The sequence below is a fragment of the Agelaius tricolor genome, unplaced genomic scaffold (assembly GCF_023055355.1).
Source record: "Agelaius tricolor isolate 1412-34295 unplaced genomic scaffold, bAgeTri1.0.p SCAF_3, whole genome shotgun sequence".
NCBI lineage: Eukaryota > Metazoa > Chordata > Aves > Passeriformes > Icteridae > Agelaius > Agelaius tricolor.
In genome coordinates, this window is record NW_027269263.1 from 56,289,936 (window position 1) to 56,314,420 (window position 24,485).

General features: G+C 37.4%; 1 protein-coding gene across 6 annotated transcripts in view; it reads left to right on the plus strand.

The window, feature by feature from the left end:
- ATXN7L1 (ataxin 7 like 1) overlaps positions 1-24,485 on the plus strand; it is a 110,948-nt gene that overhangs the window by 82,187 nt on the left and 4,276 nt on the right. For all 6 annotated transcript variants that reach the window (XM_071423929.1, XM_071423928.1, XM_071423930.1 and 3 more), the window contains 7 exons: positions 4,023-4,306; positions 9,099-9,181; positions 10,036-10,292; positions 12,860-13,052; positions 15,376-15,497; positions 18,095-19,046; positions 22,880-22,954. In XM_071423929.1, coding sequence (XP_071280030.1) covers positions 4,023-4,306; positions 9,099-9,181; positions 10,036-10,292; positions 12,860-13,052; positions 15,376-15,497; positions 18,095-19,046; positions 22,880-22,954 — 1,966 coding nt within the window. The remainder of the gene's footprint in view (positions 1-4,022; positions 4,307-9,098; positions 9,182-10,035; positions 10,293-12,859; positions 13,053-15,375; positions 15,498-18,094; positions 19,047-22,879; positions 22,955-24,485) is intronic.

The window sequence follows — 24,485 nt, forward strand, 5'->3', positions numbered from 1 at the left end:
AAAGAGAATGAGCTTCTAAGGCCTGTCATGACCGTGCACTTTTTGTAGTCCTCATTTCTGGGCCTTTACTGCTTCCTTTCTAATTCATCAACACTGGTATTGTCCCACTGGTCAGCAACACTAGAAGCCATAATCCAATATCACTATCACCAAGGACATGTGAAAACTATTTCTTACTTGCCATATCTCATTGTTGATATAAGCACAACAGTAAAATAAAACCCCATATTGCTTATTCATTGTGACCACTAAATATTTGTGTCACTGTTTTCATTTATGTTATTTCCCTGTATTTCACTGCAGACTGAACAGCTTGTTATTTCATGTGTAACTTTACATTCATTTGTATTAAAATGTCTCTTTGAGTTAATGAACTTTACCAGACACTCCATACTGCTTTTTATAGCTTTGTCTCTTCATTATTTAGTTCCTGTCAATCCTGATTTCATCAGTACATGTTATCACCAGCAATCTTATCTTTAGTTCTCAAGTCCATTGAAGTTTTTGGTCATGTCAGACTTGGTAATGATGGCTAAAAATGCCCCTAGCAACACACCCCTAATGAATTTCATATTTTTAACATTTACTTTTAAATCATTCTTATTTGTGTTTTATAATGCCTTTCAAAAACTGGAACATTTTCATAGTTATCTTTGTCAGCTTAACTGGCAACTTCATCAAAATCTGAAACGATACTTGTTTGCCAGAATCTGATCCTCAGCAAAACCATGTCAACTTATTGTTTATCAGTTTATTTTTATTAGCTTTTTGAATATTTCTTCCAAGACACTTTGGTTTGGGTTTTCAGCATGGATGAAAGAGCAGCACTCAGCTAGCTTCTCTAAGATTCCAAGATTCAATTAAAAATTAATATGCTGAGACCCAATATTGCTCAAACTCTTTTGGAACCCATTGTCACATTGTGCAGATTCTCTTATGTAAAAAGAAAAATATCAATCATTATTTTTCAGCTGGCACTTTGCACTAACTGAAGGAATCAAAAAGTATTTTTATCTGACTGGAGAGAGTTATCCTATTTCCTTCTTAGTTCAGAAGAAATAATGAATGTTTCTGACGTGTTTGCTTTGGTAGTAACTTTTATTGGCTATTAGGTAGATACTGCTATTCTTACTAGAGTTTTTTTGTCAAAAAAAGTCTTTACTGAATAGATTTTTTTGCTCATTTTTTATGTTGGTTGCATGTTGCTTTTCTAATTGTCCCCTTCAACAGCTGTCTTTAAAAAAATCTAAACAAGTTTATTGTTAAAAAGCTCCTTTTAAAATACAGTAAATAAGACTAAAAACCTGGGTTTTTTTCTTTTTCTAACAAACTTTGAAATAAACCCTCAATTCTTTACTCAAAAAACTCTGTTTGGGAAAAGAATTCATTCTAACTACCAAATATAAATATGAACATTTATGATTTATTTACTTTTTAAGACCTTAATAGTTTACTCCAGTCACTGGTCCTGTGGACCTTCCAATTTGCCATTTGGTAATAAATTACTCTTTGTATGTTATGCTAAGACTAAACTAGAGGTCCTCACCATTCAATGCAGTAAAAGTGAGAGAAATTAAAACCTGTAGCTTCTGAAATCATAAATAATTTACTATAGAGTACCAGAAATCCTATAGAATGTGTACACCCACAGGTACTGGAGTGATGCCTAAAGAGGCCAGGCAGAGTTAAAGGAATAAAGTAGATATTTATTGAAAGCCCTTCAGAGGATACACCTTGGGCAGTGCAAGAGCCCAGCCAAGGCTACACCCAAGGTGGACAATGGTCACGAGTTTTCACACTTTTAGAAGTTTTGGTCCATTTACATATTGGGGTCAATTGTCCGATTACAGCTTCAGGTTATGCACTCCCATCCTCCCAGATGCTCTCCCCAATTTGCTGGTTTTTATACTTCTTGGGCCTGAAGCTGCAATGGTGTCCTTGGTTCTCAAGCTGGAGAAGGATTGTTTTGTCTAACTAAACTGTGAAGAGAACTTGCTATTGCTTATTGTGAAGTTCAGAGTCACACACTAAGGCACTACAGAACCTAAAAAATACGAAAGCTAAAACTAAGGCATCAGGAGTATTTTTATTTTTTCTTCTACACTACAATGAAATGGATAATGAAGGTTGACTTGTTGATCTGTAACAAAATGAAGCAAAAATATTCTCTCCCCTGGGCATTTTTCATTATCACAGTGATCCCACCATATGTGCCCTAGGATCTGAGATTCTGAACACTGCAAAACAGAGAAACCCTGTCCATTTTTATTAACAATATTTCACTACTAAACAAGATCATACACTTGATTTGTTTCCCTGAATATCAGTATTTTGAATTAAGATGGTTCTTAGAAACTGGGCATGAAGATTTGCTCATATGTTTTTATATAGTTTATGTATAGTAGAACTACTTAATGTAAAATTCTCCTATTTTCAGAAAATGTAATTGCCATCTGTTTAAAGACAAAAACAAAATAATTCTTATGCTGAGGTGTTACAATTTTTGTCTGCCATTTGATAAATTCAGAGCAGTTTAAAAAAGGAGAGAATCAAACCCTCCCTTTCATAGCTACATGTTTGCATTCATTTCTGATTTTGTGAATAAGGTACATTTTTTGCTTAATTACTGGCCACTGCTCTACACATTACTTCAGTTGCATCTGTATTCTGACTACCTGCTACATTTATAGTACCACAGGAGACAGGAGTTTTATACAATTTAATTTCAGCTCCAGAAGATGTCTTGGTGTCTAAATCTTCCTCATAGTTGTGTATACTTATTGTTTATATCAATGCTGGTACATTTTCCTATGTTAAAATACCCTTAGAATAAGGTTTATGATCTTCAGCAGCTGCAGAGAAACAGAGGTTTGTAGGAGCCCAGGGAAGTCAAGAGTTGAGTTATTTTGAATCCTGCTTTGATGTTTCCAAAGTGTGTCCCATGGAGAATGCCACCTCAAAGTCATCTTTTTCTGATTGTGAAAACTCCACACCTGTAAACATTCCTTCTGTAGAAAGGTGCAGCAAAGGTGCCATTTTTCAGACACAAGAGACTGAAATTGTGTGAGCTGTGAATGGGGGGATTTCCCTAACTGTACATGCATTAGGTTATCTTTTTTATTTGGATTTGTTTCAGTAGGGAGGGGTATATAACTTATGTATTAATTGGTGGTCACAAGATATCGAGTTTTGGAGTTGTTGAGTAGATAATATCACTGGATATTTCCTCGTGGAGATAGAAATGTTAAAATACTGTTGCAGCTGAAAATAATTTGTCTCAATCTGTTTTGCTGCCAAATTGAGAAGGTAGCATTTATTAGTGTCACAAATCTGCAATGGTGGTAGTTAAGTTAGAGTAAGTTAGTTACTGCAAACTTTACTCTGAAAAGGGCCAAGTAAGTTAATAACTATATGGAGAATTTTTATTTTTAAGTCCCTAAGATTTTATTAAAATACATTGTAGTATTGCTCAAGTCATCAAGGATTTTAATACTTTCAAAGGGACAGCTGTTAATATTTCTATGCTTAAAATCTCTTTTCTCCTTGTTTCCAGAACTTGTATGTCATTTAGACACATCTGAGCAAATGAATTATTTTTGTGTTTGTTTAAAAATATTAATATTATTAGCAAACTGCTTCGTTATCATGGTGAGTTTAGTACAGCATACACATATCTGGTATGTGCTTGTGTTAAAGGCATGAGACCGTATTTGTAAGGAGTGTGTTTTGCTTGGTACCAAATACTGATCTTGCTTATGAATAGTAGGGGATTGGATCTTAAAAAAAAATACAAAGGTTCATTTTCATAATTCTCTTCATTGCCGGGCTTTACAGATGCCTGGCTTTGTAAATGCTTGATTGAACAAAAATAGTCAATACTGGTACCAAGTATTTCATTTTAGTCTGGTCTTAAGATGCTGTGTCACTTGCATTGAAATTTTTGTATCTGTGCAAAGGGATTAAGTAACTGTAAATCTTTGGTGCAGAAAATACCACATGAATATTTTCCTTTGATCTTGCAGTGTTCCTGTTCCAGTAGTCAGTCTAGAGAAAATTCCTAACCTAGTGAAGGCAGATGGTGCCAATGTTAAAATGAATTCTGCAACCACTACCACCATCACTTCCTCCTCAACTTCTTCATCCACCATACCTGCTCCAACTTTGGTTAAACCTGGTTTGACATCCAAGTCAGTGCCACCATCACCAGAAAAGATTCTGAACGGCAAAGGAATTGTAGCTCCATCAATAGACAAGAAACACCAAAATGGCACTAAAAGCAGTAACAAGCCTTACAAAAGACTTTCAGGTACGTGATGTTGTCATTCACCTTTTGTGGCAATCTGTTTTTCTTTGTTAATGCTTCTATAGCTCATAATGCAGCGAATAAAATGCTGGGTTTGGGTTGATTTTTTTGCTCTAAGATGCTGGGTTGCATGTATGAAAATGAAGGCTTTCACACTCTTAGCATGTGTAAAATATTTTTAAAGTACACATTCTGTTTAGCTTGAAATTACTGGTCAACAGGCCAAATAAATTTTTAAGGAAGTAAATTCATTAAAACAGAAAGGCAGAAAACTTCTTTAAGCCATTATGGGATTTGAGTCTGTTTACAACAAAGGAAAATGTGCCTTAGTTGGGTAACTTTAGTTCAGTCATGATCAAGTTGAACAGGTTTAAGACATTGGTTTATCTTCCAAGTCATGACTTTTTTAAAAACGCTTTTTTTGTTGTTTTAGATATGAGAAAAATCTTAAGGAGATATGGGAAATGCTGGGGAAGTGTTAAAAGCCATAATTTTCTTTCAGCCCTCTCCCACTGCAATTCCCATATGAGTGGCAATGTTTCTAGCATGAGGATCTTTGTCTTACTCAGGAAAACAGGACAGTGGAGTTGAGAAAATGACATTAAATGGGAAATGCCCTGGATGGCCTTAGGCAGGGTAGTTTTGAGGATGTAGGTCCCTGTTCAAACCTGCCACCAAAGCAGAGACCACCACATTGTGGGAGGGCAGAGGCTCTGTTAGAAAGGTTATTTTCCACTGGGAGAATTATTTTTGGTGGAGTTCCCTAGAGGTGACCCATGTCAGCTGCTGGGCAGCAAGAAGAGAATTTACCCCTGAAAGCAGAAAACAGCTTTTTGCTCTGAATGAAGGGAAACGAAGTGTTTTGAGGGTTTTTATTTTATGTTTTTTTAAAGCAAAAGTAACTGACTCAAATTTACAGCTGAAGAAGCTGTGCAGGGTCTATTCATCAGCTGGCAGTACTTTGTGACTCGGGCAGGAACTTCTTGTGTGTACTGAAAGGCTAATTTTGCTAATGGCAGCATGAGCCACATTAGATCGTCACTTTGGCACAAAGTTAGTTCACGTGATTTCTAAATGTGCACTAGTTATGAACCAGTATAAGTTGTACAAGATAAGTGCTTTCATTTCCAGTTAATGAGTGTGTCCTATTTTTTGCCTGAATATCAGGTTTATTTTGTTCATTTTCTCAGATTTGGCAGTTAGCCTATGGTGCTGCTACCTTGGCTGGATTTCAGACCAGTGTGAGGTGTTTGCTAGGGCTGTGTGGGGCATGGAACAATGCCATTGCCTGAAAGGATTCAGTACACTGATTGCTTTCTTAACTAGTTGAAGGTGGCATATAAGGAAACACAACCTTTTTCATTTATAGCTTTTCACAGCACAAAAATAAGAGAGTAACTTAAGATTAGGCTTTAACCCTTACATTTCACTTTTTAATGTCCAATATATTATTCTAATAAAAACTCTCTATATTTTACAGTTAATTTAGAATATTGCTTCCTTTTAACCTATTATTTCCCATAATGGGTTAGATGCTAAATTTAACTAATTAAGTTAATCAATTCAAAATTCCTTCTTGAGCAATTTAAACTGTTAGTGGTTTTCCTCATGTCACCACTTACCACTGCAGGGCTGCGGGTGATATTTGTACATTTTCGTGCAAGTGCTTGCAGAAATGTCTTTATAAAGGAGAATCAGTTCTGTAGGGCCTTCCTACAGCTTGCTGGCTTTACTGTGGAGGTGGCTCTGGCACTGTTCTCTCTCTAAGCTCTGACTTGCAGTGTCTTTAAGGCTGGGGAACATGGCGGAAATTTCTGCACTGAACTGATTGAGCACCTGGATAGGCATGTGTTTACTTTTATATGGTTAACAAATACACAGAACTGAGACTTTTCTTTGACAGCTTCTCTGTCATGATCAGATTTGTGAACTGTTCAGTCTTACTTCTACTGCCTTGAGTATTGATGCAGCAATGCAATAATTTAGGGATTATTCACATCGTAGAAGTCCTGAGAGCCCTGGAGATGAATTGCCTGTAGATCGTGTGTCACTATGATGTATTTCTCTCTATTATTATACAGGACTGTGCAAAGCCTGATAAAAAGATCTTGGAAGGTCAATGAGATGATTATTTGAGTTATCCCATAATTTCATTCATTTCACATGAAAAGGATGAAACTGCAGCCAAGGGATTTAGGTTTCCCTCAGTCTGCTGCCCTAGAGCTGTACAGACGTTACTTTTTGAAGCTCCCTAATAAGTTTGGCCCGTTTGCATCTGTTTCCTTCCCTTTTTAGCAACCTCTACTGTCTCTCACACCGTTTCCCTGACTGTGATAGAAGTTGGTTTTTTTCTTTGCTGAGAGCTGGTGGTTGTTTGTGTGATGAATGAACCTGCCCTCTTTTCAGGAGCACTGTCCTTGTTGAGAGAGAGGAAACAGCTTGTGGAACCACAAAAGACAGTCTGTAGCTGCCCAGCATAAGTGGATCAGTGTTTCCTAGTAGCAACTGCAAAAACAATTTTTTTCTAAATCTTCCTTAGTTCTTGTCCTCTCTGGGGTGATTTTAAAGAATGCAGGTGTCCTGTGTACACCAAGAAAAACTGTTCTGTTGCAAACAGAAGTTTCTGACGGTTCAGTCTTGGCCCTTGCTCTTCTCTTGGTGAGGTTATAACAAATGTTCTTCACTTTGTCCACTGAACGTGAAGAAGTGGAATCCATTCCAGAAAAACAGCTTTCTCAGGCTGTGCCTGTGCACAGGGCTCTGGGCCTTGCCACACTCCCCATTTCCTAACACAGTGAGCAGAAGCTGCATTTTGTTACTGATAAGAAGGTGGTAAGTTTCATGTAGTGTGTTGCCCAAACCAGGCATGTCTGTAGCTGGCAATTAGATGTTCATGATTTCTCTGGAGCAGCCATAAATGCTTCAGCCAGGAGAAGTAGTTTCCTGTTTGTTCAGTATTTTCTGTTTCTCAGGGAAACAATATTATTTTGTTGTTCAGTCAATGGCAGAGACTTCCACTCTTTCTTCTTATAACTCCTTATGTTGATTTTTATCTGTATATGTTTTCCTAATAACTGACTTTGCCATAATCAGTCCTACAAGTCTTAGTCGGGCCACTTACTGTCAAGTACCAATCTGGACCACTTTGGATTTTTTAAGTGTTTCCCTTAAAACAGTCCTTGCTTGGTAACTTTCAGAACATATTCCATAGCCTTACAATTGTCTTCAGGACTTTTCATTTGAAGGCATATTTATTAGTCCATATTGTCTCCCTAGTTTGTTTTTTTCAATTTGCATTGAAGGTTTTAGGTGGGTCATTCAGGAAACTGTAATAGGAACATCTTACACTCAAACCCCAGGAGCAACTAGCTCCTTTAGTTCATGAACATGTGTTTTCATCTATTAAGTAGAAAAAAATAGTTATTATATTGAGTCACACACTGCTATTTTTGTGTTTCTGTTGTGTTGTAAATGCCAAAGGAACTACAACTGCCTATAACATATTTCAGTTCTTTTCTAGATTTCACAAATAAAAAACTATGCCAGCTGGTTTTTCCAAGCTCCCTTTTTTGTATGGCTCTGCTAATAGGTTAATAATATAACCATTGAATGTTTGCATAAGCATTTTTAAGTCTAGATAGCAGAATACATAAAACTGCTAGAAATTGTGCTATCTGGAGGCGAGTTGCTGTCCAACATAAGCTACTTCTCCTTACTTTTCTTATTCCAGCTGTTCTTCTTGCTGTGATGCTGTCATAGCATTGTAACACAGCTGTGAATCACTGTGTTCCTCTTAGCTCCCATTTGTTTGTTTAAAAGAATTTTTACATCCTCTGATTAAATGTTGTATTTGAGTACAGGATGTTTATTGTATCTGAATGTAACACCACTGTATAGTTAAAATAGGATTTGGCAAATAGTTTGTATTCCCCTACCAAACAAAGGCAAACTCGTCTGCCAATTATACCATAATTTGTCACGGTCTGTGAAGGTAATGGTAAAGGGTTTTGATGGCATAAACTAAAAAGTGTATGTCCATAGTTTTGTTACAATTCTTAATGCAAACCCTAAAATTATATTCACATAACCTAAGGGAAGTGATGCTATCTGTGGTATAGAAATAGTAAATTATTAATGAAATGAAATATACAGATACAGCATATTAAATATTTATGCCCTTTTAATGTTAATCATGAGTAGAACTCGTGTAAATGCCTTTTCTCATAATCTCTGCAAACTTTAAATTCCATCTCTCCCTTCACATGGGAAAATAAAAACTAACATGCATGTTATTTTTATAAAGATTTAGATAAATTTTATTTTTAAAATGCCACCACTAATCAGCCATGGGTTGTTTTCTAGAGTTTTTAAGTATGTCAGAGAGATGTTGTTTAAAGCACTTGTGATACCATTTGTGTCTTAGCCCAGCTCTGGAGCCAGAGCTGCAAATGCTGTGTTTTATGGCCTCAGAGGCAGGCAGAGTCAGAGAGGGAACTGAAGTCACAGGGAATTGGCTTAGTCCTTTGTTTGGGCCACTCCACTGTAAGCAGACTAATTTCCATGAAGTCTTTGGCTGAAATCCTGCTCTAAATGGTTTTAAACATGCAAGGACAAAAAAATACATAACTCTATGAGTGATGCACATAGTACTGTTATGGGATGCTGGGGTTGGGGTCACTGGTTCAGGTTTAACCTGATTAAACCAAATTCTAACAGGCAAAAATTATAAGGTACTCTGGTTAAAACTTCTATAATAATGTATTTTTTTCTCATTTCCCATTCTCGCACTTAACAGAAAGAGAATTTGACCCAAATAAGCACTGTGGAGTACTGGATCCTGAAACAAAGAAACCTTGCACAAGATCACTCACCTGCAAGGTATTTTTCTTAGAAGATAAAATATCAGATGCTTTGTTATAGTTTAAATCCTACCACAGTAGTTTGAGAGGTCATACCTGCTCCTGTCTTACAGACAATGGGTATGGTATTCAGGCGCTGTCTTCAGGTAATTCTTTTGTGTAATTCTGTTTCTTTGAATCAGAGCATCTGCATTATTCCACTGATATTTCTAAAAAGATTTTTTTCATGTCATTTTATTATGCAAAAAGCATTAACGTTTCATGTAGAAGCCCAAGTGTTATTTTAAATGCTTCTTTTTTGGTTCATGTGTGCAACAATGTTAAAGTATAGTCAGTTTTCAGTAAAAAAAAATTACCATATTTTTGTATAATAAATTACTTGGAGGCTGCCCTTGTGATAGTAATAACTCCCGCATCAAAAGTAGCTGCAATGTGAGACATTTCTAATGAACATTTGTATGTGTATGTGCTGCCTGTCAGTAGAGATCATCAGCTAAATTTGCTTTAAAATCTATTCATGTTTTTCAATCCAATGAAATCAGTTTTTCATTGTAAGTTAAAAGCTACAATGATTTTCTTAATATCTTTAAATTACTGCAATTCTATTTTCCATCTTGAAAAAGGTAAGTCGATAGTGTCTATTATATAGATAAATTGTTGCAAAAAGTAATTTTAGCCTTGATGTTGGCATTTCTTAAGAATGACTTTATAAGTTATCAAAGATAATGTGGAATAGCAGCTTTATTTCCATAACTGTGGCTAAAGTTATTTGAAGTAGATTTTATCTTTTAGAGTAGTGGTGTATCAGAAGTATAGAGGACTCATAAACAATGTCATGCACACACAAATGCTTTTTAACCACCCTATTTTTAGACTCATTCACTTAATCATCGACGAGCAGTTCCAGGCCGTAAAAAACAGTTTGACATCCTTCTAGCTGAACACAAAGCTCGATCCAGGGAAAAAGAAGTTTCAAAAGACAAAGAGCATCCACCATCTGCAAGGGAAAGCTATCAGAGCCAGCCCACACCAGCACAAGACACTCTGTCAGGATCCTTAGTGAACTCTGGGCAAGAATCTAAAGTAACATCTCCTGCAAAATCTAGACCACCAAATTCTGTACTTCCAAGGTAAGCAGTTCTCCTGTGTGGAATGTTGCGTTCTCAAGGTGCTGCAAGAAATTTCTTAGATGTTCATACAGCTCATTTTAGAAGTATTTAATGCTTCTTTAGGCTATTACACAATAAAACATACTAATATAAGAATTTCTGCTAGCTTATGTTAACTGAACTCTGTCCATGGTAGCCTGTGATCTAACTGGGAATGAAGAAAGGAGTAGTGTCCACCCTTGGCTCAGAATCTCAGACTAACTGCATTTTTTTGCTAAAATGGTAATTAGGAAAGATTATATTCAAGTCATTTGATCACAATTGAGAAGAAAAGTCTGTTTACATGAATCAGTGTAGGTATTAGTGGTAAAATTATGTACATTTATGTAGAATTTTTCTCCAGAAATACTTTTCCAATTACGGTGTAATTTTGTGTTGATTTAAAGCTATTGATATCAAACTATCCATAGCATGTCTTCCCTTGTTTTGAATATTTTTAGAAAGGATAAAAACATTCTTCAGAAGGACAATGAAAACTTCTGAAGGCATCCTTTTGCAAAAAACAATGTGAGATATTTGATCTACTGAATTCTAATCATCCTCTGGAAAACTTCCCGTATATTTTGTTTATTTGTGGGACTTTTTGGTACTAATTTTGGCTGGAGTGCATCGAGCTAAATTAGTTGGCTTTTTTCATCTTTATATTTTTTTCATCATTCATTTCTTTGCCAAAACCTTGGTCAGGACTGGGTGCTCATTTTGTGACTGTCCTACTTCCATAGTCCTTATGAAGTACCAAAGAGATATTTGCTATCTCAGACAGGTATTTGCTATCTCAGACAGCTGTTTCCAATGTTTTCTGTGTGGCCACCAAGCCTGAATGTAGTTTCATTCCTGCGGTGGCAGAGATGTGCCTTGCAGTGTTTGAGCGAAAAGACAATGAAAGAATACCCACGGATGAATTGCTGCTTCTCTGCCTAATTCTTGTAAAAGCAGTGACCTTACACAGAGAGCAGCACAGACAGACAGATAGAAATGGGGTTTAGTAGGTGTTACAGTCCAAGTAGAAAAACTGGAGTTTTGATTTCATAAACTTCCATGGCAATTCCATGAGAGTCAGCTGCAGAAACTGCAGAGGTAGCAGTACTCGAGGAGGAGGAGGATTTTAGGAGTCAGACATTGTGTTTGTAGTCTGCATTTCTGTTTCTGCTGCAGTGCCTCTGTTGGGCTGTCCTGCCTGTTTCAGAGCAGCCATGGAAGCCTTGTGGCCTCTCTGTGTTGGCCAGCGAGCCTGGGGCTCTGCTGCTGCTGCTGCTCAGGGGCTGCTCTGTCCTGAGACCAGGAACTCATTGAGGCTGAAGATATCTACAGATTTTGCCCAGTGTGGACATCTCCTCCAGCCTCAGAGTTCTCAATACATACTTGGTTATACAGACTGTAATTGAGAAGCTTTTCCACCCCCACTTCTAATCTAATCTGTTTTTAAACTGCTTTTGAAAGGCAAGGCACCATCATACCCTGTGGTGCAAAGACATTCCTACTTTGTTTTATTGCATTTTAGACAAAGTTAAAGAAAACCTACATGCTGTGAGGAGCTCTCCCAGTTATTGCACTCACTAATCTACCTGTAGAGGGGGTCAGCTAAACACTCTTATATTTAGTACATTGATTTTAGTAGGATTTTTTAATTGGACCCTTGGGATTAATCAAGTGGCAAAGTCATGGTTCAGTGTAAAAATATTTTTTTATACCTGATTTTTATTTGTGTTTTAAATATACTTTGTCTCTCTCAAGATCTGAAATCCAACTTCATGGCAAATTTAAAATTTCAAGCAATAGAAGGGTGTTTCTGTTTACATGAACTTGGTGACAACCTGTCATGGCTTGACGCTGGTGCAATGCCAGTGCCCCCATGAAAATATATTCTCCTGGTGTCTGCTGTGAGATGTGACCAGGAATAGAGCAAAGCAGGCTCCAATTTAGGAATAAAGAAAAGCTTTATTAACCTACAACTATATATAAAAAGGAACACACACAGAACTCAGAATGAAATCTTCCAAAAACATTCCTCCTCCCCCCACCAAATTTCCAGTACATCACAGTAGTACAAAACCTTGGATTCTCAATTCAGTTACCACCCCTCAAGTCACCAACTCTCAGTCCATCATCACCCTTTAGATAATCAATTCAAAGTTCATCAAGAAGAGAGAAGTCCCTCTTGTGCCATAGGCTTCCCCTGGAAACACAGTTGAGACCTCTTATGTTTCCCCCGGGAGTTCTCTGCTTTTAACCCCCTGTGTTCTCAGAGGCGTATCCGTGTCCTCAGTGGCCACACCAGGTGCCAATATTCAAATCTGAGCACCCATTGGTTTGACCACAGCATCCCAAAAAACCTCACTTCCTTTTCAAACCAGGACACAACCCCTGAGTGTATTTCTGACAAGATGAAATGTCAGCTATTCAGTGTCTTTTACTGTCCTTGTTTACATTGATCATTTCTGGCATCATTTGCTTTGATGCTTGATGCCAGCAGGTATGTTTATAGAGCCTTTGAGCACTGATGATTTAAATGTATATTCTCCTACTAGACCTTCATCTGCAAATAGCATAAACAGCACCAGTTCTTCAAACCACAGTGGGTACGTACCAGAACTGCCACTGCCTTCCATGGGAGGAGACATCACAAGCAGATTGTCCAGTGATGAAGGAGAAGCGGATGGAGCTGAAGAATCTGAGAAATTAGACTGTCACTTTTCTGGACACCATCCCAGACCTCTTGGGGTATGTGTCAGTCTCTGGCATGCCTTGCCATTGTTCTTGCATAATTAGGGAGAGGAGAAAATATGTAATTTAATAAGAAGGTAAGGAATGAAGACCTTACATGCTGAAAAGTGTTCTAAAGAGAAAAAATACATTTAACAGAAAAGGGTAAGGATGGGATAAGGTAGGAGGAGACCACTGGTCGGTACACATGAGACTTTGATGTAGGACAAGATGGGCAGCAGAAAATCAGAATTTCTATTTTTAGATTGTCCTCTCAGTAGACCTCAAATTGGGTGTAGTTCTGCTAAACTGAGGAAAGTTGCATTGCTTTAAATGTGACATGAGGAGATATTCTCTTGGTTGCAGTTCCTACAAAACTGTACCTGGCAGTTGGTGGCTGAAGGCTAGTACAGTGCTCCATTGATTTCTGTAGTCTGGTTTAAAGCAGTAATTAAATGTCAATTAAGTGAGTGTATGTGGACTTAGAAGCTATTGCTTCATTTATCTCAAAATGGAAAGGCTCTGGTGGTGGCTCAAGTATGTGTTTGAGCAGCTGGTTTTGTCTTTCTCCTGTGTTAGTGAGAAATTTCATTGTAAGTAGTAAAAGCTGCTTTGTGGTATTATCTCTGCAGTGTGAATTTCTTTACACTGTTCAAACCAAGAAGCAGTGGGAGAACTCTTGAAATTCTTAGAAGCTGTTTCTCATAAAAATTGAGCCAAGGAATACACTTACGTGTTTTCCATATGATATGCAGAATAAAACAAACATTGTGATAACTGGTAGCATTGCTTGTATTCCCTAGAGCAAAGGAGAACTTGTTACTGTCAGACACCAGAAAAAAGCATGACCCAAACATTAAATGACTGTCAGACAAAATCCTGTATTTGGTTCTTACAGAGAAAATGTGAATTACTGTAGTCCACATAATACTATGATATGCAGAAACCTCCTGTTTCCTTGCTACTATTGTATGCTACTTTGGTATTGCTGACTGCTTCTCTATGAATTAAAAACTAAAGGTTCACTGCATGAATGCCCACACAATTGAAAAAATAATCTAAGTGCAGCCAGTTCTTGTGCATGCCTCAGCAGTGAGGCATGGCTGTCAACAGCCATTTTGGTTTAGGATCCTAGTTCTGTTTCAAGGCAAACCCACTGACTCATCTGTTCTCTGAGATCTTAGCATCTCTCAGCTGAAGCAGTTACTGGTAGTGAAACTAGTTCTTGGTCTGTATCAGTGTGAAGTCAGAAAAGATAATGTAAATCACCTCCAAATCATGCTAAATTGCTGAATTTTGTATTAAAAAATACTATTTTCCTTACTAAGTCCCTCTCCTGGCCAGGTGGTAATAATTAAACAGGGGGAAAGTCAATAGCTACTCAAATTGCCTCTTGTTGGTACTTGATGTTAGTGGTAGCTCACTGGGAGCTGAGGCTAGTTTGTCAGCTTAGGTGGTGGTTTTAATTAACCTATTTAACCTTGTCATGAAACAGACTTAAAATGAACAGTTGCAGTCTCCACTTGCTGTCCATTAAGCTGACAACTACTTTGAATGGATGCTCTTCTACCACATCAGTGCTTCTGCTGTCAGCCAGAATTGCTGTGACTGGGTCCCTTGTATGATGGAGAGTTGTCTTGTTTTTTGAGGATGGTTTGTAACAGGTTTCTCTCCTACAAGCAGTCATTGCATCATTTAGATCAGTAAGACTGAGCTGAAACAAGAGCAGATTCCTGATTGTCACATTTGAGTGTAGTAGGACTTTTCAGGAAGTTCTCCAGAGGAAGGGGTGCAAGTACTCCTGAGCTCTGCAGAATTCTCTGAATACTACTCCTCCAGCTGATTTTCATGCACTGTGAAGAGTGTATCTCATGTTCTGTTGTAGCACAGATGCCACGGATGATAATTTACTTTTTTACTGAAATGTCAGGGGTTTGTTTATTAAGTAGATACTAAATATGCTCCCATTGCACTTTTTTTCCTCTTCAGTTATATTTTTATTGCTGTCATACAATTATGAGATTTAAGACACCCAGAACAGTGTAACTTGTCTTTCTGAGGCAGTAAGAATTTTTTCTCTGAAAGTACCTGAACAGTTACATTCTTTCTCTGGCACGGATTCATTAATGAACTATGAAATATACTTTACACTAAGCTGAAATACTATGCCCATATTTCATAATTCTTAAAAAAACTATGCTGTAGATCATGAAAACCATTTTTTAAAAGAAGTTTTATATGCATGATACAAATTACAACGGTGTTCCTTGATCAGTAAATAAATATTTCATGCTGTAGAAATACATTTGTATAAGCAAGATTGAAATACCTTTTCTTTCAGTTCTGCTCATATGGCAGTCGCCTCATGGGAAGAGGGTACTATGTCTTTGACAGAAGATGGGACCATTTCCGATTCGCACTGAACTCCATGGTAGAAAAACACTTGAACTCACAGATGTGGAAGTAAGTGGGATTTTTATGCTTGGTGGGTAATTTGCATTTTTTATTCTGCAAGACTTCTAAATTAGGCACTCCATGGCCAGTGTTTGTAAAATTACCTCTTAATTAATTACCTCTTAATTACCTCTATTAAGGTATAGCAGTAACCTGTATACAAATCTTCTCTGTTAAGAAATATACAGTCCAACAGAACAATCTCCTAGTCTGATGTAAGTTTCTGCCAGATTGAAGACTCTTTCTGGTCCCTAAGAATGAAGATTTTTGCTTAGGATTTTATGCCTTTATCATGCCCCTGTATCACCCATTCAGGCTTTGCTGTGCAAGACACAGGAGTTGTAAGATAAGGAACTTGGTGCACATCTGTCTGTCTGTAAGATGGAGTATGATAGGTTTTTAATTCATAGTGCCCTTGCTGCCTCTGGGATCTTAAAATTCTGATTATTACTCACTGTTGAAGCACCTCTCTATCACATATGCAGGTTCCAAGCACTATAGGTTTTACTACACAGAGCCATTGTAATAGACTGCACTTCTAAAACAGATGTTAGTTCTTTAAAAAAAAAAGTAATTAAAAGTTAATGGAATGTACAGATAGGATTGATTTTTTGGGGATATTCTGCTGCAGAATATGCATTCTTCTTCAATGTAATGATGCTAAAGTGCAGTGTTTCATGTCACTGTTTATTATCAGGACTGTGTTATATTCTTTGGATGCCAGCCATTAGATAAACAAGGTTTGATTTTTATTTAAATATATATTTTTAAGCACTACAGCTTGGCTTGTCTGACTAACCTGGTAACTTAATGATAATGGTGCCATTGTGCTAGGAGTTTGGAAATGCTTGGTTCTGCCATAAAAGAGCCAATTTCATGTCTTTTCAGGGATTGATCATGCTCAATCTGTTTTGTAAATTCATAAACTAGTGTCTGTCACCTTCCACAAATAAAAATTTTCGTTTCCTTATATAGGAATATTAAATTTTTTTACCTATTGGCTTTGTTTGTCAGGAGAAAAGATGCTTGAGCATCTGAAAAAATATATACCACCACTAGTACAAACTAGTACAGAAAAAAAAACCTCTATAGTAGTTATTTGAAACCAGAAGTAAACAGGCCTTATCCTGCTCCCACTAAATCTGATTTTAAAAGTTTTCCCAAATTTTAGCTATTTATGTAATCTCTAATACTTCAATGAACTCCAGCCATACTCACTTGTCTGTGTAACACAGGAAGCTGACAGTGCTTTACCCCAGTATTCCTCTGCTGTCCTCAACCCTCCTCTGGGCTGACCTTTCCCTGTGCTCCCCAGGCAGAGCTGGATGTGAGGCTGCTGTTCCATAGCTCTGCAGCTGTGGCCAGAGGTGCAGGCATGCAGGGCCATGTTCTCAGAACTAATATTAACAAAGTACTTTTATCTTTACTTCTCAAAGTACTTTGCAAATGTGGGTAGGAATTGTTGGCCCTTCTTTAAAAGGAACCTGAAGGACAGCTCTGATAAGCAGCTGTGTTTGCATTGCAAGTGGCAGGCAGTAGGACTTCCTCACTTCTGACAGCATGGACCTGTGTAATCCCTTATGGAACTGTGCCATAAACTGTGTTCTGTCCAACAGTGTCCAGAGGAGGAATACCTGGAGAGAGCACTTGTAATTGGGATTTGATTTATGATAAGACAGCACACTCAGGGCTGCTGTTTTATTGTACTTCTGTGAGGGCAAGAGTAAGCCTTTAAAAATGGGAAAGGTGTCACTAGTGAGGATAACAAGGGCAGAGTTATGGGGCTGTACAGCTTCTTAGAAAAGAGAAATAGGATTAAACTGTGAATTAAATATAAGTCTAAATAATGGGAAAAGATCACATAACAGTTTTCCAAGAGACATTATGAAGGTCTGGTTCTTCAATAACACCACATTAGATAAAATAATAGGTGATGGCTGAATGGAAAGGAATTTGAATACATCCTACTGATTTCACAGGTAATACTTATTGTACTTTCTTCTCAAAAGAATATTCAGCTGTTTATAAAGCTTATCAAGCTCTGTTTAATATTTTGTCAATTTTTCAATATTAGTGAAAATTAATCAATGATTTGCCTGTTTAATCCCACCTAACCAGCTCTCAAATGAGCTGTTGGGAATAGCACTGCATTTGGAAAGGGGTGATCTTTCCTCTTTGTGCTCAATGATTAAGTGCTTCACAACCCCCCAGACTGGCTCATTTACTACCTTAATGAAATCTAACCTATGAGTTTAGGTTGATATTGAAACTGTTCCACAATCTGAAATTTGAAGCAAAAGATATGTAATTAATGAAACCTAGTGACTAGAATATGTATAGGTGCCACTGTCAGGCATTTTATTTGCATTTTTTTAACTGTTTGGTAAAATAAGAGAAGGAAAAAGGAAATGAAATTTGTAATGCTGTGTTTAAATTGTAATACTGTGCACTTAATTGCTGTATGTGATTAATAGAATAGATTAGGAATCAAAATTATAATGAACTAGGTTTGCCTTTTTGAATAAGTTAATGGAAATTATTTCCTATCTGCATTTTTTGGATGGAATTTTTTATGTATCTCCTTTTTTTTTTCCTTTTCTGTTTAGGAAAATCCCTCCTGCAGCAGACAGTCCCATGCCTTCTCCAGCAGCACATGTCTCCACTCCTTTTCCAGCATCAGTCTTACAGCCCTTCAGCAACCCCAGTGCAGTGTATATTCCTTCAACACCTATCAGTTCAAGGATCACTTCTTCCTACATAATGACATCAGCCATGTTATCAAATGCAGCCTTTGTGACAACGGCAGAGACGAATTCCATTATGTCACACACCACAGCTTTTCCTCATGTGGCTGCAAGCCTAAGTATCATGGACTCAACTTTTAAGGCACCATCAGCTGTGTCACCAGTGCCAGCAGTCATCCCTTCCCCATCCCACAAGCCATCCAAAACAAAAACCAGCAAATCCTCAAAAGTGAAAGACCTGTCATCTCGGAGTGATGAGTCTTCAAGTAACAAAAAGAAAAAGCCGCAGTCGTCGTCTTCGTCGTCGTCCTCATCCTCATTATCTTTGCAGACATCTTCCTCATCTTCATTTTCAGGGTCCCACAAAAAGAACTGTGTCCTGAACCCCAGTTCAACGTTGAACTCCTATCAGGCGACATCCTCCTATAACAGTGTGTCTGTGCACAATACCAATAATGGAACAAGCCCACTCAGTGCCAAATCGGAGCCCTCAGGACGGACTTCACTGTCAAGTAGTTCAACAGACTCAGTGAAACACATGAGCATGGTAGTGAGCAGTATTGACACTTCTAATCTGTCTGTATCTTCTCTGGTGCACCACTCAGGGGACCACTCCCTGGGAGCACATAATGCAGTGTCTTCTCTACCCCTTTCTTTTGACAAATCAGAAGGAAAAAAACGTAAAAACTCTAGTTCTAGTAGCAAAGCCTGTAAAATCACTAAAATGCCTGGTATGAATAGTGTTCATAGAAAGAGCACTGCCAACCTTATTTCTGCGGTGCCAGATCCTACAAGCAGCTCCATCTCTCGGCAGGTAAGGGACTCTTCCAGTTATTTCTTTGCAGATCATGTCTGACTTCCTTGAAATATTTCATCCATTCTGAAAAGAAAATACCACATTTGCTTCAGATGGGTTTTCATCACACAACTTACTTTCTAGGTTAATACAGAAACATATTTGTATTTGTTTTGTACCAGTCATAGAAAGATGTTTTGAGAGTTAAAAAAATTTTATATATACATACATACATACATATGTGTATGTGTATATATATATATATGTATATATATAAATACTTTCTCAAAATATTTTTATGAGATTTTTTTATTCAATTATTAAAGTACCTATTTGTATCTCTAAAAGTAAAAATGAATGCCCAGAATTGATAAAAAATTTTTAGAAAAAAAAAATTCTTAATTCTAATCTCTCTGAAATAAATTGTGTTATTGAAAACAGGAAGATGAGAGTCAGAATTTCTGTTTATTTCTTTTCCCAAACTTGTTGCTGGTTAATTTCCTGATGCTATGCTAGTCTCTTCATATCTCTTCTGTAAAACACATCTACCTTTCTCCTGGAGAGAGTCTGAGGTGTTCCCTGTTTGAAACTGGAAAAATTAAGAAATTAAGTTCTTAACTGGATGACCTTTAGAGGATATTTGGTTACTTTTTCAGTGTACCTGTGTTCACAGACTATTGAAGTCAGTGCAGCAGATAAGGTTACACATGCTTCCTTCATTGATAGCAGCAGAGCTTTGGCTCCTCTCTCAGTGGTGCTATACAAGAACAAAAGTGTATGTGAAGTAAGATCTGCTGGGAAAGCTGCCAATATGATCTTTATAATGATCTACTCTTTCATTCTGCTACTGTGTCCAGTGCTGTGCAGTGCACACAAAACAATGCTTGGCCCTGGCATCTGGAAGACAAGAAAATAGAAAGAAAGAAAATAGGATACCTCAGAGAAACCAGAGAAGGTAGCTTAGGAAATTTTGGTTTGGTTTGGGTTTTTTTTGTTTCTGAAACTCTCATTTCCTAAGGATATTGCACATTAAAAAAAAAAGTGGAATTTTGAAAAGAAGATGGTAAGGGCAAAGCAATCCATAAGTAATGTGGCAGAAATGGCATAGGAGAAAGGGAATAAATGAATACTAAAGCTGCTGTAGGAGGCAGAATGAATGTCTCAAAGAATGCCTTAGAGGTATATTTTCTCTTTCCTACTTCCAGCAGAGGTGCAACAGAGATTACTTGTTTGGCTTTTTAAAAAGGGAAGTGGCATTGTCTTTCTATTGTAAGCCTCTTAAATGTGTCCTGCAATCAGAACTGATCTTCAAGTAACTGAAGTCAGCTGTAAATTCTTCCTTCTGTTACTCAGTCTGAATTTTGAAACATGTGTCCCCAAAAAGATTAAATTGCCCTGAGGCTTAAGGTGTCAAATGGAAAGAAAAAGTAAGTACAAATTGGTGCTTTGGTGCAAACATGGGTGATAGGAAATGAATTGTATCATCTTTTCCCAGGACACAGACCGTGCCTGTAGCTAGCACAGGGTGAGGAAATCTTACAGAGATTCTGAGTTCAAATCCTGAGCTCCCTCGGGATCAAATCTGTTCCTGTGTGTCATTCCTGTTTCAATTTGTGATGTATTTCATCATGTTGCACAGCAATAGAAGTAAATAAACCACAAGAAATCAATCAGAGGTCTTTGCTGAATATTTGTGAAAATGTAATTCTGGCTAGTATTTTTTTCTTAAGTAAGAGCTTAAATACTTGTAATGAGTGTTACAATATACAGATATTTAAACATGTTAAAACATTATATTTAATATGATACAGCTATTAAAACATGTTACCTCCTCAAAAATAGGAGGTAAAATGGAGTTAATTGTATTTCAGAAATCTAGCTGGCAGCTAATTGTCTTTGTGACAAGGATACTCTATGCAATACAAAATAAATTGAATTTGAACCCATTTAAGCATATGGGTCAAATATTACATACTCTACATGTGTATATTGAAGCTCTGGAGAATACAATACCTAAATTCCCTTTTAAGCTGTGCTGTTTGACTTGATGTGTTCTAGAAATACATTAAAAATCCCACCCAAAAAAAATGGTGTGGCTTAAAATCTTGCTCCTGTTCCTTCATGTAATAGGGGAAATTGAAGATATTAAGAACACAGCAACAGTTGATAGGCTCAGGTATATTTTCTTATTTAATTCAACTCTAGACTGGATAGATGGTAACTGGAAATGTTAATCATTAAGTTTTGAAGTACGCTTTATTTTTAAAGGACACTGGCAAAAAAAAAAAAAAAAAATTGAGTTTTGGCCTCCCACATATACTTTTGAAATTATATTTCCCATCATTAAAGACCCAAGACATCTGGGAAACTTTCTTTCTTTTCAGAGTGCTGTACCTGTTCAGCCTGTGTGGCTATTTCTCCATTTAAAAGGAGGACATGTATTTATTATGGAGGGGTTTATGAATGCTGTTATGGTGTATGCAGAGAAGAAAGATTTGCAGATGTGTCCCAGTGTTCTGAATGACCAGGAAAGATAAAAGGTTGTGTGTCTTTAGTCAAGATTTGTAGCTGAAGAATGTTATCCTCTAGAGAACAGCTGAGACAGGCAAAATAAGCTGAAGGGAGCAGGACAGGAAAAGACCCATCCTTTTGATCTTCATGCACCATGGGAGCACCTTCAAAAGTAGCTGTAAATAAAAACTTTAAACGTTTATTCTGGACAGAGTGTGAACAGAGAACACTGTTTCAAGCTATCTCTGTGTGAGAAAGGGCAGGTCTGGAGAGGAGGAGAGAAGCTACCTTTCACTTTGAACCTGAAATGGCAGAATAACAAACCATGCTGCAGAAGGGAAGGAGAAAGCTGCTCTTGTGCAGGCCTTGCCAGCCCATGCCACAGCCCCAACAAGTCAGTAAGAAACTGGCTGCTGCATTTCTCAGGGTTTAGGAGCCAGGTCCTTGCTACCTCTCCATCAAAGGATTAAAATGATGTTACTTGAAGTCAGTGACTTTGTAAACAACTATTCACACTGCAGTCATCTGCCATTTACAGACAGGTGTCCATGGTTAAATTTTATCAGTTTTGTAACCCCTGAGGAACTGTTCCTGTGACTCAACAGCTGTGTCCCTTCTTGTATCACAACAGAAATATCTACACCATGTTTACAGGTCATTGTACAAAAACCTATAACAGGCTGCTCTTGCAGAGTGCTGTGAACTCACAAACATCGAAACAAGCTGATGGAATATTTGCAGCATTATAACAAAGTACTTTTAAAATGTATGTATGTATGTGTACTACAGTTTACACTCATTCCCAAAGAAATTCTCTGATGCAGTAAATGGATACAAATGCAAATTTGAACCTCTGGAGTTTCATTTTTGTGATTAATGTTTGCTTTATTGAGTAATGATATATGGGAAAAAATGGAATAATTTAGGGCATGCTTTGGTGCTTGGTCACTTGGTTTGAGCTCCCCAGGAGTGGGGAAGGTCTCCTGGGGAGGATCCCATGACTTGGAGCAGCTGCCCTGAGTGACTCCAGTAACTAGAGAAACCAGTATTTCAGTCTAGAGAGGTGGGGGGTTAGAGCTTATATTCCTTCAGCTAGTGTTTTCTATGTTATTTTCTGACCTGTAACAGTATTTATGTGCCTTTTAAGACTATTAAATTATACAGGCTCTGAGAGATAATGATGATTCTATCTGAAGTGTATCTTTTGCAATAGCAAAATACCTGTGTTCCAAATGCAACACGATTAGTACCACGTTACACAGGGAAGGGAAGGCCATCACCAGCATCTGAATTCAACTGATAAATATGCCTCTCAATACTGCTCAATTAATGTTTTTCAGATTGGAAAAAATAGCAGTGTAGCTTTGTCACAATCCAGTCCTTCGAGTACATCAAACCCAGTACACAACAGACAAGTAAGTTGCTTTTAAAAAGTGTACTTAAGTAGTCTGTAAGCAGTTTTGAAACATTTTATGCTATAAAACCTTCAAATTTTATGCTATAAAACCTTCAAATACAATTTCTTTATGAATCCAGTTCTTTATAGAAGCTGCCTTTTGGTGAGCTAATGCTAGATTTCTCCTCTCATATAATTTTTTTCCATCTATTTTCCCTTCCAAGAATTATGAATTACCCTTTTTTTAGTTGTTTTTCACCACCTGTATTACAGCTCAGGTTGGCTCATGTGCTGCTCACTGGCTGTTGCTTTGGTGATAGAGGCTCAGCAGCAGCAGATCTCTGCTGTTTTTTCTATCCCCCTTCTCCTGCTGAGCAAGATGGCACAGCACAGTCCCCAGACTGGCACAGGAGGGACAGCATTTAAAAATAGGCCAGAAGTGAAGCAGCAAAGGGAGAGCAGAAACAGGACAGAGAAGATGAGGTACTTTACTATTCAGAGAAACTAATCTGAAAGCATAACTAACCCATGTGTAATGTGAGTTCTTCTTAAACAGGCTCTGAGTTAGATAATGATAATAAATGCTGTAACTCGTCTTTTTTGGTCCAGCCCTCATCTGTCTGGAGGACTGCTATTATGGTTCCTACTATTTGATTCTCCAAGTTGAGTACTTTATCAAGAATATAATATCAAATTCTTTAGTGTGAAAGAATTTGACTGTACCTCAGCAAGGTATAGTCACAAGTAATCCAGAGGTTTTTCTGTACAGCTAGTGTCTTAGAGTTCTGTTATGTATTCTGGCTAAATTATGCATGAGTAGTTATTCCAAATGGCTGTGCTGTTAGTTTCTGCTGTGTAGACACAGGAAAAGAATAATAATGATAACCCTCACCCACACTTTATGCCCATTCAAAATACTCTGAATGGCTCATATCTTGAGATGAACTGCCAAACAGTAAATTATTTTTTTTCTCTCACTGCTGAATGCAAATACATACGGAAGAACTACTGTGAAGGGAAAAAAGTGGAAAGTTTCTTCATACTTCTAAGGAGTGGCATTCCTGTGTGACACTGTCATCCAACTGCCAGTGACAAACTGTTCTGAAGTGCAAAACTGTTTTTGTTTTAACATCTTGCTCCTGTGTTAGTATAACATAGACACTACCCAAGGAGCAGAACTTGTTGGGATCTGTTGCCTAGATCCCATGGGGAAAACCTCAGAGTACAAAACATTAATTTGGTGTCAGCTCTATGTAAACTGAGATTATTGCAGAACTTTTCAGCTGCCTGTTTTCATAGCTTTATAAAAATATAAATGTTTGCTTGTTTTAAGCCCCACAAACTCTTTCTTTTTAAAAATATGTTTGTCAGTTTGGTAGTTGAATGTGGAGCTCAAAGTATAAATACAAAAAAAAAATCAAGGTGATACTAAGTTTTATTAAATTTTTTTTTTAACTTACACAGGATTTTAGTATTTGGAACCATGAATAATGATTCCCTATTTAATAAATGCTTGTCACTGTCAAATCTGAGCTGCTTTGTTGGCAGCT